The 16809-nt window shown below is 37.8% G+C and overlaps 1 protein-coding gene across 1 annotated transcript in view; it reads left to right on the top strand.

The window, feature by feature from the left end:
- Positions 1-1125: 1125 nt before the first annotated feature.
- Positions 1126-16809, top strand: part of LOC307195229 (uncharacterized protein) — a gene marked incomplete at its 5' end in the record, with an annotated part of 226553 nt that continues 210869 nt past the window's right edge. Inside the window, 3 exons of the mRNA XM_079939199.1 lie at positions 1126-1260; positions 1380-1928; positions 10284-10396. Of these exons, the coding sequence (XP_079795325.1) occupies positions 1126-1260; positions 1380-1928; positions 10284-10331 (732 nt within the window). The 3' untranslated portion in view covers positions 10332-10396. The remainder of the gene's footprint in view (positions 1261-1379; positions 1929-10283; positions 10397-16809) is intronic.

Below are 16809 nucleotides of genomic sequence, written 5' to 3'. Positions count from 1 at the left end.
TGCTCCAACGTAATTTAACTGGTTCTATTAAGTTGTGACTCTGACCCTCAGCTTCAAGTGCCTTTGGACAGCAGAGTTTAATGTACATATGACATACACAGGCCCCGTGAAAGAGCTGAAGTATTCTGTCTGATCTTCACCACAGTATCCAGTGGACTTGTAACATCTTTACATACGTCAAAACATTTAAGGTAACGTTTTCTAAATCTTAAGAAGGCCTCCAAAATACCGGTTTTGGAAAGCTGGTTCCAAATACTGGTATTCCCACCATCACCCAAGAAAAAAAGAATAAAACCCTTACTCAGAGTCATCAATTTGTGTTCCTGACCTTCATTCCCAAATTTTATCTCTGAATTTTGTCATCTGTCGTCTATTTCCCTGCTCTGAAAGTCATCCGCATTATGCATGTTCCAAATTACAAAGGCTCTTTATTGCACTTGATCTAAAACCCTTCTAAAGCAGTAAGTCTTCACAAAGAAAAACAAGTAGAATGGTAGGTAACACACAATTCTCTGCCAAGTGACTGCGTCTCATTGCAACCACATGATACACTGTAAATCTCTCAATTTTAAGTAGAAAAAAGGCAATGCAAACAATCCCAAGAAAGTGATCAATGTGTGTAATTAGACACAAATATTGCTCTTGAAAAATACATCCTGCTCATGAACACAGTCTGTTATCCTGGGGGTTTTCTACATTATGAGCGTTTTGTGAATATTAAACAACGGTGTCTTTATAATCTACGGATCCTGATGGAACGCAAGTCCAAAATGCGTTTCTGCACTTCCATAATAAAGAGCCTTTCATAATTCGGTACAAACCACTTTCCCACCTTATTTCCTGCCACTTTCGACATTGTAGTTACACTAAAATATTGTTTTCTCCATGCTTCTTGCCTTTCCTCTTACCCTCCGTTTCATCTGTAATAGAGTCCCCACTTCTGCCCCTATTTCCCAAATACCTTGTACTTAGGCCTCCGTTAAGGTGCCATCGTCTCCAGGAAGCCTCTCTGTCCCACAGCATTTTATCTGATCTTCCTACTGCAATCCCGCCCTGTCCCCGAATGTCTCCTAGCTCTACATCCATCTCCAGCCCAGGCCTGCGAGGTCCTTGAGCGAAGAGGCCATGAGCGTCCCATCTTTAACACCTCCGGCACTTTACACGGTTCCTCCAGTACAATGGGGGCTCATTAAACGACCCACCAATGGTCTCCAAGCACAAGCCTCTCCTTCCCCAGGAAGGAGCCATCTTGGTGGTCAGGCCAGGCGCGAACCCGCCCGGAAGCTGGAACACACCTCAGAAACCCACCAACTTGGGGGCCCAGGCCTGAGTCTAACTCCAGAAGCTCCAGCGCACAGGCGATCGACTTGATTAGGTAGAGACGCCCACGGTATGTGCGGAGCTCCCCGCGGCTCTGTGAACAGCGCGAACTCGGGTGGGAACCCACACCAGGGGTGAGGGGCGCCTCCCCACCTACCTTCTGGGCTCCCGCAGAGGAGGGAGGGCACCCCCGGAGGGGAGCCGGTGCAGGCGTGGAGAGGGGCGCGGGGGGCGAGAGCTCTGCGCCGTTCCCGGGCGGCGGCTCCCCGGCCGGAGTGAGAACGCCGCCCGGCGCCGGCTTCCGCCCTCCGGCAGGAGGCGGGGAGGGCCTGACCACGCGTCCCACAAGGCCCCGCGGCGCGCTCACCCGTCTGCACCTGAGCTGCGGGTCCCAGGGGCCGGCTCAAGGCAGAGAGCGCGCCTCCTGCGGGGTGGGAGCAGGCCCGCCCGGCCGAGGGCCAGCGCTGCGAAGGCAAGGGAAGAGGAAAAGCCAGGCGCTTTCCCAAGGAGGGCGGCCCCTCGGCTTTATAGCCGGAAGGGGAACTCGGAGCTTCAAAGGAAGGCCAGAAAAAGAAGGAAAAGGTCCTCTGCGAGACTTCTGGAAAGAGGTACAGTGATTCTACCGGGGGCGGGGGAACTTCGACGACTAAAGACAGCATAAATTCTAAAACGACTTTTCTTTTTTCAGAAGTGAAATTTAACTTGGATTTCTTCCCCCAAAAATGTGATTATTATAGAGTGATTTTGCTCGCTTTTCACCTTTCACATCGTATTATTTATCTATATTGTCTTTTTTTTTTTTCTTGTCTTTCGTCGTTCAAAAATTCTTATTCTGAGGACAGATTCTCCGTAGGCTTCTTTAGTTTTACATACTTGGTTGCTATTGGGTGGAAGTCTCCGCGTATAGTTATAGAATAAAATACAGAGGTTGTCTACGTGAAGATCTGTTTGGCTTATTTTACTAAATGGATGAACCTTCTTTATTAAGACATCCATTTGCATCCGATCCATTATTGTAAATTTCTTTAAAATGTTAAGCATCATTGCTCTAGCCATCTGCCCATTAAAGAGAATCAATGATTTTAAGTCCATTGTAATTTGTTTACTATAGCATTCTTCATTAATCCTGAAGAGGTAAATTTCAGGTAAGCCAAGACAGAATTATCTTGAACTACAAATTAATGAATACTAGATTAATGGTTTACTGTAATGATTCTAGTGCGGGAAGGGGGATTTCAAACTTGGAATACTGTATTTGCTGTTCTTTTGCAGAAATGTAAATCCAGTCATAGTTCATTGATCGCAGACATAATCTAGGGTCACATAGGGGAAGTGTTGCAAACTTGTCAGTGTTGCTGCATGTGCGAAATGCATTTCAATTCCACTCATTCATTCATTATGCAAATTGCATTGAACTATTATGTGCCAGGCACTGAGGCATGATTATTGCCCTTTACAACTGTACAGTCTGGTAATTAAAACAAATGGGTAAACAAACTATCAAAATATCGTGCAAGCACTGAAACCCTATTGGAAAACTGCAGAGTCAGTTTTAAAGTCTTATCCTTTCTCATCAAACCGTGGGTAAAATATCTATTAACCTGAGAAACATTTATAGTTTTTTTTAGCTTCTGAAGATGGAGTGGTTATGGATTTTACGAAAATGAATAGTGGAAAATAACTTCCTTGAAAATTGTACAAGTTTTCATACTAGTTTTTGTCTTAGTCATCCCTAGTGGAAATGTATAATAAGTCATCATTAAATGTTTGGTGAATAAAGAAATAAGTGGATTCCCAGTATCTTAAAATATTTAATTTGTGCCTTTTAGAAACTACTTTTCTAAAAATATTGTCATCTGGCTGTGTGTACCAGGGCCCAAACAACTTTGCTAAAGGAGTTTATAAAGACCAAAGGAAGGTGAAAATGTGCAAAGATGCACCTAGGGGCTTCTCGGTCTTCTTTGCACTTCATTTAAGTTCATTGCACTTAAATGCAAAATATTTGAAGGGGGCTTGAGTAGACAGGCAGAATAGAATGTCTTAGAAAATCATGCTTCTCTCATGTAAGGTTTCAAGACAGCAATTTCATTGATTGCCCGTCTGTTTATAGAAGAGGAGATTGTTAATGGTACCCACAAATTTTCAGGGTCCAAATAAAAGCGCAAAGGAAAAATGGTTTACCTCTGTGCAAAATGTAAAACCTTAGCTGGAGAAGAATACTAAGTTATTATTAGACAGTTTAATATAAATCTAAAAGAAGTGAAATGGATAAATTAAGTGCAAAAAATGTAATCAAGGAACAACACTAATTTTAAAATGGCTGTTTTAACCTCAGAGAGCAGAGAGTAGAATATCTGATAAAATGTCAAAGGAGAATGTAAATTATATTTTTAAAAGTTAAAAATGTTATTTGTTTAAAAAATATTTGCATTATTTTAAAAAATAAAATTGGGAAAATGGTAGTAAATTGTTCTATCAAGAAACAGAGAAACTTCATCAATTATTCGTAGGCCAACACCCATTTACACAGCAGAAAATTATTAGCTCTGGATTCAATTCAGTAGTTCAAGAAACATTTATCATGTTAGGTCCTAAGTATAAATGAGAAAGTCCTGTTCTCGATGATCTCACCATGTAGTAAGGGAGCCAGATTTTACAGCTAAGATAATGACTAGCAAACACCTAACACATGGTGCCAGTTAATCATGGATTGTCTCATTTACTTAATCCTCACAAAATTTTTAGAGGTCAAGTACTGTTTTCCAGTCTTATTTTACAAGGAGGAAACTGAAACTAATATTTAGCTTGGTTAAGTCATCCAAGGACATTCAGTTAATAGATGGTGGAGCTAGACTCCCACCTCACTCCATCTTACTCCAAAGTGCATGAACTTAATCCCTTCACTCTGGCACATCCAGGAAGTCAGATGCACTCTCTTTAGCTGCTGCCCTTTAATTTCAGTCCCTGTACAGAGTGTTCCATCCGCTAGTACCTTAATATTCTCAGTGGTATCTGAGGCAGCAAGCTCTACAATGCTTGTAACCGTTCATCAGACTTCTTGGACCTAAGTCTCTTGGTTAGGCTTCTACCTGATCACCTTCACACCTGCTTTGATTTCATATCCATATTTATCAACACTCACTATTCCATCGCCCACATTTTCTTCAAGTTGATCTAACAGCATAACATAATTTTCAGCAGATTATGATCTCATGATCATTAGAATTAATATTATTCCACAGAATCCTACATAGCATTATCTTTAATAGTTCAGTTACTCTTAACACAAAATAGTAATTTATTCTGTGGTGTATATAATTATTAGTATTGTCCAGATGGCATCTTGCAACTTTTCCCCCACCTTTGTCAATGTGGTTGTTATCTTTAAGAAGAGTAAAATCCATAAAAGTTTCCAAGTGTTTAGCACCATTAAACTACATCAAATGCATGAAAAAATAAAAAATATGTTTTTTATATTATTATTATTTTTTTTTTTTGCGGTACGCGGGCCTCCTACTGTTGTGGCCTCTCCCGTTGCAGAGCACAGGCTCCGGATGTGCAGGCTCAGCAGCCATGGCTCACGGGCCCAGCCGCTCCGCGGCATGTGGGATCTTCCCGGACCAGGGCACGAACCCTTGTCCCCTGCATTGGCAGGCGGACTCTCAACCACTGCGCCACCAGGGAAGCCCAAAAAGTATGTTTTTTAAAAGCACTTAATTTTGAATCTAAAAGTTTAGAATTCTACAAAAGAGGAAAAATTGAGAACAAGGCTGAGGAAAGGAAGCTTTTGTATCTATGAATTATATCTCTTTTCAATCTACCTGAAATGACATACTGTAAAAATAATTATTCCCCAAATTAAAGTATGCTACCTTACCTAACTATTTATATTTGAGAAGAATTTTTAAAGTATTTTTTAAGAGATTTTTATTTAGGATTTATAGAGAATCTTCGGTTTTAAGAGAAACATACCAAAAAACAAAAATCTATTTGTAAAGTGAATAATTTTTTTTCATATGAAAACTATTTCCTAATTTATATGATTGTAAACTCAGTTGTTAGCATATTTTATCTTCTCAGAGCAGCACATTAGTGAATTTTTGTGCTTTTTTTTAGATGAAAAGTTTCACAGTTTTATCACTTTAATTAATGAAAAGATGCACAAAATAAATTAGACTAACCCACCAGAATTCTAAACAGGACAGAAGGCATTTTAGGTCTGTTAGGAAACAAAGGTACTCTATTAACTATTCAAGTAAAAAAGAAGCTTGGGCTCATCTTGGAAATCACTTAGGTATGTTAACAATTTGGAAAAGGGGTTTTAGAGGCACTATATATAGAAAGCGTTCTGAGAAGATGAAAGAGAGCTTGCAGAAGTGCAGGCTGCTCAGCTGCTGCAGATTCATTGTGATTTTCTGAAAGACTAACAAATGCTAACAAAGAACGTTAAGGCAAAATAGGTGCTATGAAAAAAATGTACTTTCAAAGCATTAATTGTATATAAAAGAAATATAGGAATTAGGCAAAAATATCAAGAAACACTCAGAATGAATTCTGGTAAGGTCAACCATTAAAAATGCAAACAAAATTAATTTAGTAATGGTAACATTTTAAAGTGACAATATTTTGGTCTTATTTAACAACAGAAGTTATTCATCTGTGTCAAACAGCCTGGATAAAATACTATGTTAAAGAAAGGAACATTAAGATTATCTGAAAAAAAGGCATATTCAGGGAAGAAAAAGTGCACAGCAGTGGCAAATCTACTAGTGGAAGAGTGTGGCTCTGACCATGGAGATGCCACAGTAAGAAATGAAAACTGCCTGAGTCAGAAAGATAGGTATTAAAAATACTGAGGAATAGAGAAAAGCCCATCTCATATTGTTTTATCTAACAATACATCTGTTTTATCCTTAATTGAGATGAATTTGTCTTTTTTTTTCTTTTAACATTGATAGGAGGCATAGAGTGTAGTGATTATGGGCATAGCTCTGAACTAAGACTGCCTGGTTTCAGCTCCTAGTTTTACCTCTAAGTAGCAAGTGACACAGGATAAATTGCTTGACTTCTAAGATTTCAATTCCCTAATCTATAAAATGGAGATGATGACAGTTGCACTCATATTAAATGATATAATTTATACATAACAGTTCAGTCTGTCGACTGAAAAAAATGCACAACCTAAAAGCTGAGAGTTATGTATTATTCTGTGGACAAAACTGAGGACTTAAGCCCGGGACACAGCATCTCAGATAGCTCTGAGGGACTGCTCTGAAGAGGCAAGTGCGGGTGAAGGGGTCCAGGATACATAGGAGTTTTTGCAACAAAGACCCAGGTAGTCGGAACATCAAAAGATTACTGCTAATTAAGGAGAAACAGACATCTCAAGTTAAGGAATTTAGTGCTTTTCTATGTATGGGAAAATGCAAGAGTCTGGACTCTGAAATCATTCCTTTTACATGCATCTCAGCTATCTGGGGCCAGGATCCTGTGCTTTCCCACCCTGAGTCTCCTCAGGGTGCACCATCGGGGTGCCTGCAGCAGCTGACTGCTAGATGGGGGTGCATCCTGCCTCCACCCTGAGTTCCCTCAGGGCTCATCGTCAGGCTTGATGGCTGCAACATCCTTTGCTTACAGATATAGCAGGCTGTATTTTTCATTCACAAGTCTTTAGCACACACTAAGTTTTACATAAATATTAGATATTATTACTACCTGAATTCTGACCTCCCTTGCATACTGATTTGTTTTAGCAACTCAGATATAGTAAATAGATTACTATAGTTCACATTGCTGTGTTTCTCTGCCCATTAGCAAAGGAGTATAGCAACTGCTATCCATAAGAAAACCCTCAACTGCTTTTATCCTCAGTAACAAGAATTCATAAGTAAATCTGGATCTCCTAACAGAACACAAATTTTCCAATAAACTTTTCCCAAACACTTTCCTATGCACTGAGCCTCCCAAAATCACTGCCTTTGAGCACATCTTTTTAAATAAGGTTTATTATAGAAAGGTGCGATAGAAATTGAAAAGATATTCCAACCAGCCAAAATAACCTTCTTCATAGTATCAACTAAAAAATTATTCACAACCTAAAAGTTGAGAGTTATGTTTCATTTGGGGGGATTATTGTTAATTAAAAAAAAAACCCTGATATGTCAAGTTAAGGAATTTAGCGCTTTTCTCTGTTTGGGAAGATGCAAGAGTCTGGGCTCACTGAAATTATTCCTTTGATAGACACCTCAGCTATCTGGGGCCAGTATCCTGTGTTTTCACATCCTGAGTTTCCTCAGGGCTCACGGTGGGGAGTGGCTGCAGTCTGATGGCTGCTAGATGGCAGGTATGCTTTCCTTCCTGAGTTTCCTCAGGGCTCACTGGCTTACGTTGGAGGGCTGCAATCGCTGATGACTGTGGCAGGCAATATTCCATTTATCAATAGTGTCCTCCAAATGTAAATTTTAAAGAACTGTGTAAAGATTACCCAAATCCAGTTTTTATTCAAAGAGAAGTTTACATAGCCAACAGTATCAAATTTTCTATATGGCATGCAGCCCAAGAGAAGAGAAAGAATCTACACAATTATGATGTGTTGAAGACAAATTTTACACATTATTTTCTGTTTCAGCTTCTGTTTGTTGAGTGTTTATTTGGGTACAGACCTGAGCCAAGGCTGTTTAAGCTGCACATCTGAAACGTGCACACAATAACAAGTAACCACAATATCTATTGTTTATTGATGCCTCACTCTTTGCTGAGGTCTTTGCATGCCTCTTCTCATGTAAACCTCACCACAACTCTAGGAGATAAGTATTCCTATTTTCTTTTCCCTCCATTAACAAATCACAGAAAGTGAGGAACATTCACAAAGTCACCCAAGCATTTTAAGTAGCAAAACCAAGACTCCAACCCGTTTCAGACACTCCTTTACCCTCTGAGGAGTCACTTTCAGCCTCAGGTTTATTCCTTCCAGATGAAGCAAATACCCCTCTAGCTCCCCCCACCCCTCCCTGTACCACACACACACATAACTCACACACACACTGAGATTTGTTGACTTTTATCTATGTTCAAAGACTTAGTTCAGGCCAGACTTTCTGATGATGCACCTTCAGTGCCAAGTGAACCACAGTTGTATCTCCTGACAAACTGTGAGACTAACTGTACCCTAAAATCATATTCCTTTCTATTCTACTAGTTAGCCAGCAAATGATCTTGTATAAAGGGTTATTCATTTGATTCTAATGGTATTGCCTTATTACAGCAGAAGGAATTTGTGTCACAAATGGCGACATTTTCTACTTAAAGCAATAAACATCTGTTATTCCTATTGCTAAATTGGAGCCAGAAACATGCAGCTTCTACTTCCACTGTTGACGGGATCTGTGATATCCTGAAACAGACAGTGGATTTAGAGCCAGAGCACCTGGGATTTCATCTGTATTCTGCCATTTATTGCACTGTGACCCTGGGAAAATCTCTCTACCTCTCTGTAAATGGAAGGATTTGGGCAAGATGACCTCAGAAATTCCTCTCAGCCCTGAAATTGTAATTGTGCCCAGACCATATTATTAATTTTCAATTTCTGAAATTGTCATTTATCCTTCTGCATAACCTCCACATTTCCCACCATTTTTCTAGAAAAAAGAAAAAGTATTTCTGTACTCCCTGTTTAAAAAAATGTCACATATGACCTTATTAAGAAAAATGGTTAAATGTATAATACGGATTGTGTATAGAATTTAAGTACGTTCAATTTGTTACTAATCTTCAAGTGTTTGGTATATCGCTTACAAGAATCAGGCTGCCTTAGCTGCTCCTCGAATATATAACTTGCCAGGGGGCCTTGGAGAGACTGAAAACCCTGTATTCATTTCTTAGTGGCCCATGCTGGTTAGACTCCTATGAGATGCCATGCAAAACACTGGGCAAAGAATGTAGAAATTGCCATTAAGGAACTCACAGCGTCTCAGGGACACAGACAGTTAACAAACATCACAGGGCAGCACGTGTTTTAATGATGGCCAACACTGGATGCTATGGGAAATACGGGAACAGACACCAGACTTACTTAGGGGAGGGAGTTAGGAGTGGCTTTTTAGAAGACGTAATGGCAAAGGTGAATTCTGATAAGATGAGTAAAGTTATGACAAGGGAGGATACACAGTGTTTTGGGACAAAAGTGCCCGGTCTCAGATCCCAGGACTAATGGGGTCTGGTGTACCAGGATGTGTATCAAAGTAGATCTACTGGTAATTTTTAATTGCTACCTCTTTAAAACAAACAAAAACACTTTCCAGTTAATATCCCTGATGTACATTATCAAAATAAACTGAGCTGTGCTGGTAGATTAATAACAACTGAATATTCGTTTTCTTACCTATATACTACTTAACTCCCTGCTGGAAAAGCTGTCTCCAGTTGTTTATTGTGAAAAGACCTTTGGCCTTTTGTATGCTCTTCAGAAATTATAGTATTTTTATTTATTCTAATTCTTACCTGTCCTTTCAAGTTGTACTCCTCAGGCTGAAAATCAGTAGCTTTGGTTCACAAATAATAATTCATTTTAAGAGTTAAAACTGAAGATCTGATACTGTATCTTGAGATAACTAAATCTCTTTGTTCTCAATGATTTCACTATTTGATTATCTTTTAGAAATGCTATGCTATTGAGGATTGCTTTCTATACTATCTAATGCCTCATCCAGATAAACAGATTTTAAAATCCCAGCTGGAGGTGAGTGTTTGCCTTTACGGTAGACTCATAAGAGGCTTATTGTCTCCATCCTTTTCTTACTCTAGCTTAAATCCATCCTCAAGCAAATCCTTTCCTTTTGTTTGTCTCTTGGTTTGATGGGACAGATGCAGCAACAGCGTGAAAATGTATTTGGAAGAGCTAAAACTTCATTTATAAATTGTTCTGTGCTAGCACTTCATAGAGTCGCCCTGTCTTTGTGCATTAGGAAAAGAAGCCTCTGCCGTCCATGACCGTCTCTTCCAGTTCTGAGTGACGTGGGGTACGAACGAGCCTTGGCTGTGATCCCTGTTTTACATCTTTACTCCAGCATCTCTAGAGGTGAGAGGGGTAAACCATACAAAAATGTTCATTGAAATCTTTATGCATGTGTCTTAGAATTAAGAAGGAGTAAGAATATTCTGGAAGCTACTTTTAAAATCAAATCTGTGCGAATATTAATATGTCAGTGTGCTGCTTCAAGTAAGAGTTCTGTCTTTCAAAAATGCCTAATTTCCATTCAAAATATTCTGATGAAGTAAAATGGAGTGATTCCCAATATAAAGTAATAAAGTCCCTCAGGTTTTTTAATAAAAAATAAGAGGAAATGACAGTGGAGGTTGAAGAGGATGGTAAGAGAAAGTTATGATATTAACAACTCTTTTATTCTGTGTTCATTATGTTAATTCTCGTCCGAATATATTTAAGATACGAATAATAGGAGAGAAATGCTTTAAGAGAACAGTAAGGGAAATATGGAAAATCCTTCTTGAAATTCAATCCGGCTTTAATTTAAGCTTGAGGCACATAGATCTTCTATCCAAGTAAGTGTTCATTCCCCTAAATGAGTTAAGAGTTTCAAAAGTACTGGAGCTTTTCAGCACTGTGGTTAAAAGTACAAATTCTAGAGTCAGACAGCTTCAACTCCAATGCCAGCTTTTCTACTTACTGGCTGTGTCACCTTAAAAACTTAACTTTTCCAGCTCTCAGTTTTCATATCTATAAAATGAAGATGATAATAGGTTTATTGTGAAAATTAAAAGATAATTCACTTGAAGCACATAGCAAAGAGTCTGGCACACAGAAAATGTCCAATATGTTAACTATTATAAACAGATAAATAAGGCATGTTAATGTCTTTACTATGCTCAAGATTGCCTACAGAGTGATTATGGTGCTTCTTCATTAGAGCCATCAATGGCATGTGAGTATGTGTCAGGGTGAACGTATGTGAACCAGCGGAGATGGTAGGTAATATCTTCCCTATTTTCAGGCCATCTATGATATTCAACTTAATTTTTCTGGGCAACACATTTGATTGTGATTTTTGTTTGTTATGTCCACAAGCCCAACTTATTTTAGAAATTTGGATTTGAAATATTATTTCTAAATTTAGAACAGAACAACAGAAGAGAAATTAGGTACAAATGTTCTGTACTTCAGAAATTATCGCCAGAGGCATATTACAACTACGAACAGAAAAATTGCTGTATTAAATATTCATAACACATTAAGGTTATATATCACCTAAGTAGCTAATTAATTTACTTAATCAATCTAAAATACAGAGATTGTTAAAGGTGAAATATGATTATATAACTAGTCATTTTTAATATCAAAATTGATAAGCTATAATTCCCTCATTTGTGAATTAAGACAAAATATAAATAGTCAAAGAAAAATGTTTCCATTAAAATGTAAAAAGCGAAGACAAAATAAGTATATGCTTTAGGGTGGTGGCCTGCACATTGTAGGTGGTTAGTAAATATTTGCTAAATTGAACTGAGATACACAAAATGAGGTTCAGAGTAACCAGAGTAGATTGAAGAGCAAAGTCAAGAACAAAGATTTAAGGGTAAGGGCCTGTTTGGGGAAATTTTAAAACTGGACCCATAACCTTGGTCCTGTGGAGAGCACTGAAATTCCAATGAAATTTCTAAGTTTGCAAAGAAAGCCAGCTGCATTCAGCATGTATTATTTTAACTTTTCAACAATTAACTGCTACTTTTAATCATGCGTTTTAACCAGTCCAAGTTTCCATATTGCCTCATCTTTATTATTATTTTTTTCTACATGGATCATCATAGCATGTTTATTTTTAATAGACAGAATTGTAACAACCTCGAGCACCCATCAACCGGCGAGTGAACAAACATACTGTGGTATACTCATACAGTGAAACACTACTCAGCAAAACAAAATAATAAACTATTGATACCCACAAAAATATGAATTACTCTCAAACTAATTACATTGAGTGAAAGAAGCCAGACGAAAGAGTCCTCACTGTGTGAATCCATTTATAAAATTTCTAGAAAAGTGCAAACACATCTGTAACGATAGAAAACATATCAGTGGTGACCTGGGGATGTGGAGGGGTGGAATGTGGGGGGAAAAAGGGGGCTTTATGAATGAGGCATAAAAACACTTGCAAGTGATGGATATGTTCCTTTTCTTGATTGTGTTGGCAGTTCCATGGGTATATGCATATTTCAGAACTTAAATAGTGTTCTTTAAATATGTGCAGTTTACTGTGTGTCAGTTATATTTTAACAGAGCCATATAAAAAGGCTAAGAACAGACGTTTGTCTCAACAAATTAATGTAGCAAAGAACAGAAAAGTCAAGTACAGTATGATCTCTGTCAGTAGAATTTTTTTGTTTGTTTTTGTTTTCTTTTTTTTCACATTTTTATTGGAGTATAATTGCTTTACAATGGTGTGTTAGTTTCTGCTTTATAACAAAGTGAATCATTTATACATATACATATATCCCCATATCTCTTCCCTCCTGCGTCTCCCTCCCTCCCACCCTCCCTATCCCACGCTTCTAGCTGGTCACAAAGCACCGAGCTGATCTCCCTGTGCTATGCGACTGCTTCCCACTAGCTATCTATTTTACATTTGGTAGTGTATGTATGGACATATATACACTACCACTCTCTCACTTTGTCCCAGCTTACCCTTCCCCCTCCCCGTGTCCTCAAGTCCATTCTCTAGTAGGTCTGCGTCTTTATTCCCATTTTGCCCCTAGGTTCTTCATGACCAATTTTTTTTTTATTTTTTAGATTCCATATATATGTGTTAGCATACAGTATTTGTTTTTCTCTTTCTGACTTACTTCACTCTGTATGACAGACTCTAGGTCCATCCACCTCACTACAAATGACTCAATTTCGTTTCTTTTTATGGCTGAGTAATATTCCATTGAATATATGTGCCACATCTTCTTTATCCATTCATCTGTCAATGGACACGTAGGTTGCTTCCATGTCCTGGCTATTGTAAATAGAGCTGCAATGAACATTTTAGTACATGACTCTTTTTGAATTATGGTTTTCTCAGGGTATATGCCCAGTAGTGAGATTGCTGGGTCGTATGGTAGTTCTATTTTTAGTTTTTTAAGGAACCTCCATACTGTTCTCCATAGTGGCTGTATGAATTTACATTCCCACCAACAGTGTATGAGTGTTCCCTTTTCTCCATACCCTCTCCAGCATTTATTGTTTGTAGATTTTTTGATGATGGCCATTCTGACCAGTGTGAGATGATATCTCATTGTAGTTTTGATTTGCATTTCTCTAATGATTAATGATGTTGAGCATTCTTTCATGTGTTTGTTGGCCATATTGCCTCATCTTTAAAGGGGGATGGCAATAATGTTCTGTGCTATTGTGAACCCCCTGAATCAGGGGTACCTGATGGAGTTTGTCAACAAGCACAACCCAGGGCCTGTATCAGGCCTCCTGAATTGAAATCTCAGGCTGGGCCTGGGGAGCTACAATTTAAGAAGCCCCCCATGTGGTTCTTAGGCAGAATCAGCCCTGAGAGTCATTGGTCCTCAGAGTTTCTGTTAATGACGGAGTGAGGAAAGGTGCAAAGACATCCTTTCCTCTTGGAACAGAATTCAGAGACCTAATGCTTTGCTAAAAATTAAAAAATAAAATAATAAAAATACCTCTATAAATGGAAGTAAAAATAAATGATAGTATATAGTAAACTATTATTTACTGCCTCCCAAATCAAGGAAAAAGTAATGAAAAATAATATTTTCTTGTGTGATTAGTATATTACAGATTTAGAAGTTTGTGGTTATTTCTTAAAATTCAGGCCTCATATTACCCGCCATTCATGCCTCTGCTACTGTGTCCGTATTTTTAGTTTTCAGATCCATACAGAGCACATGCTTTGTGGCCAGACATTGTCATAAGCACATTACAAATTCTAACAAATTTAATAATCAAACAGCAGATATGCTGCTTTTTTGATATAATACAGGTTTCCATTCCCAACATATATTCATACTGGCTTATCAAAAGAAGTATTAATAGAAAATGCACTTTCTTCACACAGTATTCTGTCTTCAAAATAGGAATATGAGCAGAAGAATGCATTTCTGTTTGAATCAATTCTCTTTGGCTATTTGGCTGCCTTGTTACAGTAAAAGTGAAAAGGCTCACACAAAATGATTCATTACATGCAGAAAAGAAATCCAAGATACAAGGGAAAAATAATTCAGAAAGATTTAATCTCAGAATTCATTTTCTAGTAGAAATTTTTAAAAAATTGCTGAGATAATTTAATGCTCCTAAATTTTCAATAATAAATGCTTTAAATAATGATTTTATGTGAATTTTTAATATTTCTTTTCTTTTCAGAATAGAATATACTATTCACTGTCTCAGCTCCAGAAAAAATAAGGGAGAGTCACTTTTCCTCAATGCAGCAAAGGCTTTGAATACAGTTACAAAAATGCTGCACACTTTTAGGGAATCTGACTGCTTTTGAGCAGTAGCATATGAGGAGAAACTTGAAAGTGAAAAGAAAAATATTATAGTTTTGAATTAAATCAAAAGATTTTTCTGCTGGCAAGTTTTTCCTATCTCCTTGTAATAGAAATATATCTGATTTTTCAGAACTTTCAGTGCCTATGTCTATTATCTCTTTTACAAAAGACACGCTTGGGTATTTTGTTCTAATAGATGTCTTAACTGGAGTCTGAAAATCAGGCAGGTGTTTTGTTTTTCGGTTTTTTTCCCCTTTTTTTTTTTCCTGCTAGTTCTATTGCCTCACAAGTCATTTGGCTCTTTTGATCCTCACTTTATAATCCTATTTATTCACTGATTCAACAAATTATAAGCTTAATATGTGGCACTATGTTAGATATAGTGAATTTAAAAAAAAAAAAGATTCATTCCTTCAAAGAGTTGATCCCTCAATACCACAAACCCTTCCAGACATTGCTTTACATAAATCAGGTTGAACCAGTCAGGTTCCAGGACCAAAGTATCATATTCTAGTCAATGCTGCTTTTATTCCTAGCACTAATACGATGTATATCTCTGCCCTGTATTTTCATATCCCATGTCCATGCATTGAAATTCATTGCTTTTCCAAACAACACCCGTATTTTGTGTGTGGAAAATGTCTTTCAAAACCAATCAGTATTCCTTACTTACAATCTCTGAATGACCTGCAAAACGGCAAACTGCAACCCAATGTGTATTTTTTTGGAATTTTGACATGTAATTAATATATTGAAGAGGTTTTTAGCCATCTAAGCACATAATTATAAACACTTTTTAATCTATGTTACCAGTCTGTCACTTAAGCTTATTTTCCATCAGTAAAAATACTGCTATTTCAAAATTAACGATAGCTCTTAGGTAGCCTCATCCACCAGAGGGCAGACAGCAGACGCAAGAAGAACTACAGTCCTGCAGCCTATGGAACAGAATCCACATTCACAGAAAGATAAACGAAGTAAAAAGGCAGAGGGCTATGTACCAGACGAAGGAACAAGATAAAACCCCAGAAAAACAACTAAATGAAGTAGAGATAGGCAACCATCCAGAAAAAGAATTCAGAATAATGATAGTGAAGATGATCCAGGACCTTGGAAAAAGAATGGAGGCAAAGATTGAGAAGATGCAAGAAATGTTTAACAAAGACCTAGAAAAATTAAAGAACAAACAGAGATGAGCAATACAATAACTGAAATGAAAAATACATTAGAAGGAATCAATAGCAGAATAAAAGGCAGAAGAACAGATAAGTGACATGGAAGACAGAATGGTGGAATTCACTGCTGCAGAACAGAATAAAGAAAAAGAATGAAAAGAAATGAAGACAGCCTAAGACACCTCTGGGACAACATTAAATGCAACAACATTTGCATTATAGGGGTCACAGAAGGAGAAGAGACAGAGAAAGGACCTGAGAAAATATTTGAAGAGATTATAATCGAAAACTTCCCCAACATGGGAAAGGAAATAGCCACCCAAGCCCAGGAAACGCAGAGAGTCCCAGACAGGATAAACCCAAGGCGACACATGCTGAGACGCATAGTAATCAAATTGACAAAAATTAAAGACAAAAAAATTATTAAAAGCAATAAGGGAAAAACGACAAATAGCATACAAGGGAACTTCCATAAGGTTAACAGCTGATTTCTCAGCAGAAACTCTACAAGCCAGAAGGGAGTGGCATGACATATTTAAAGTGATGAAAGGGAAGAAACTACAACCAAGGTTACTCTACCCAGCAAGGATCTTATTCATATTCGATGGAGAAATCAAAAGCTTTACAGACAAGCAAAAGCTTAAGAGAATTCAGCACCACCAAACTAGCTCTACAACAAATGCTAAAGGAACCTCTCTAAGTGGGACCACAGGGAAGGGGTTTGTTTTTTACAAAAACAAATCCGAAACAATTAAGAAAATGGTAATAGGAACATACATATCAATAATTACCGTGA

The sequence above is a fragment of the Stenella coeruleoalba genome (assembly GCF_951394435.1).
Source record: "Stenella coeruleoalba genome assembly, chromosome: 12".
Lineage (NCBI taxonomy): Eukaryota > Metazoa > Chordata > Mammalia > Artiodactyla > Delphinidae > Stenella > Stenella coeruleoalba.
Note: the sequence above shows the minus strand (reverse complement) of the source record. Positions and strands in the feature narration are given on the sequence as shown.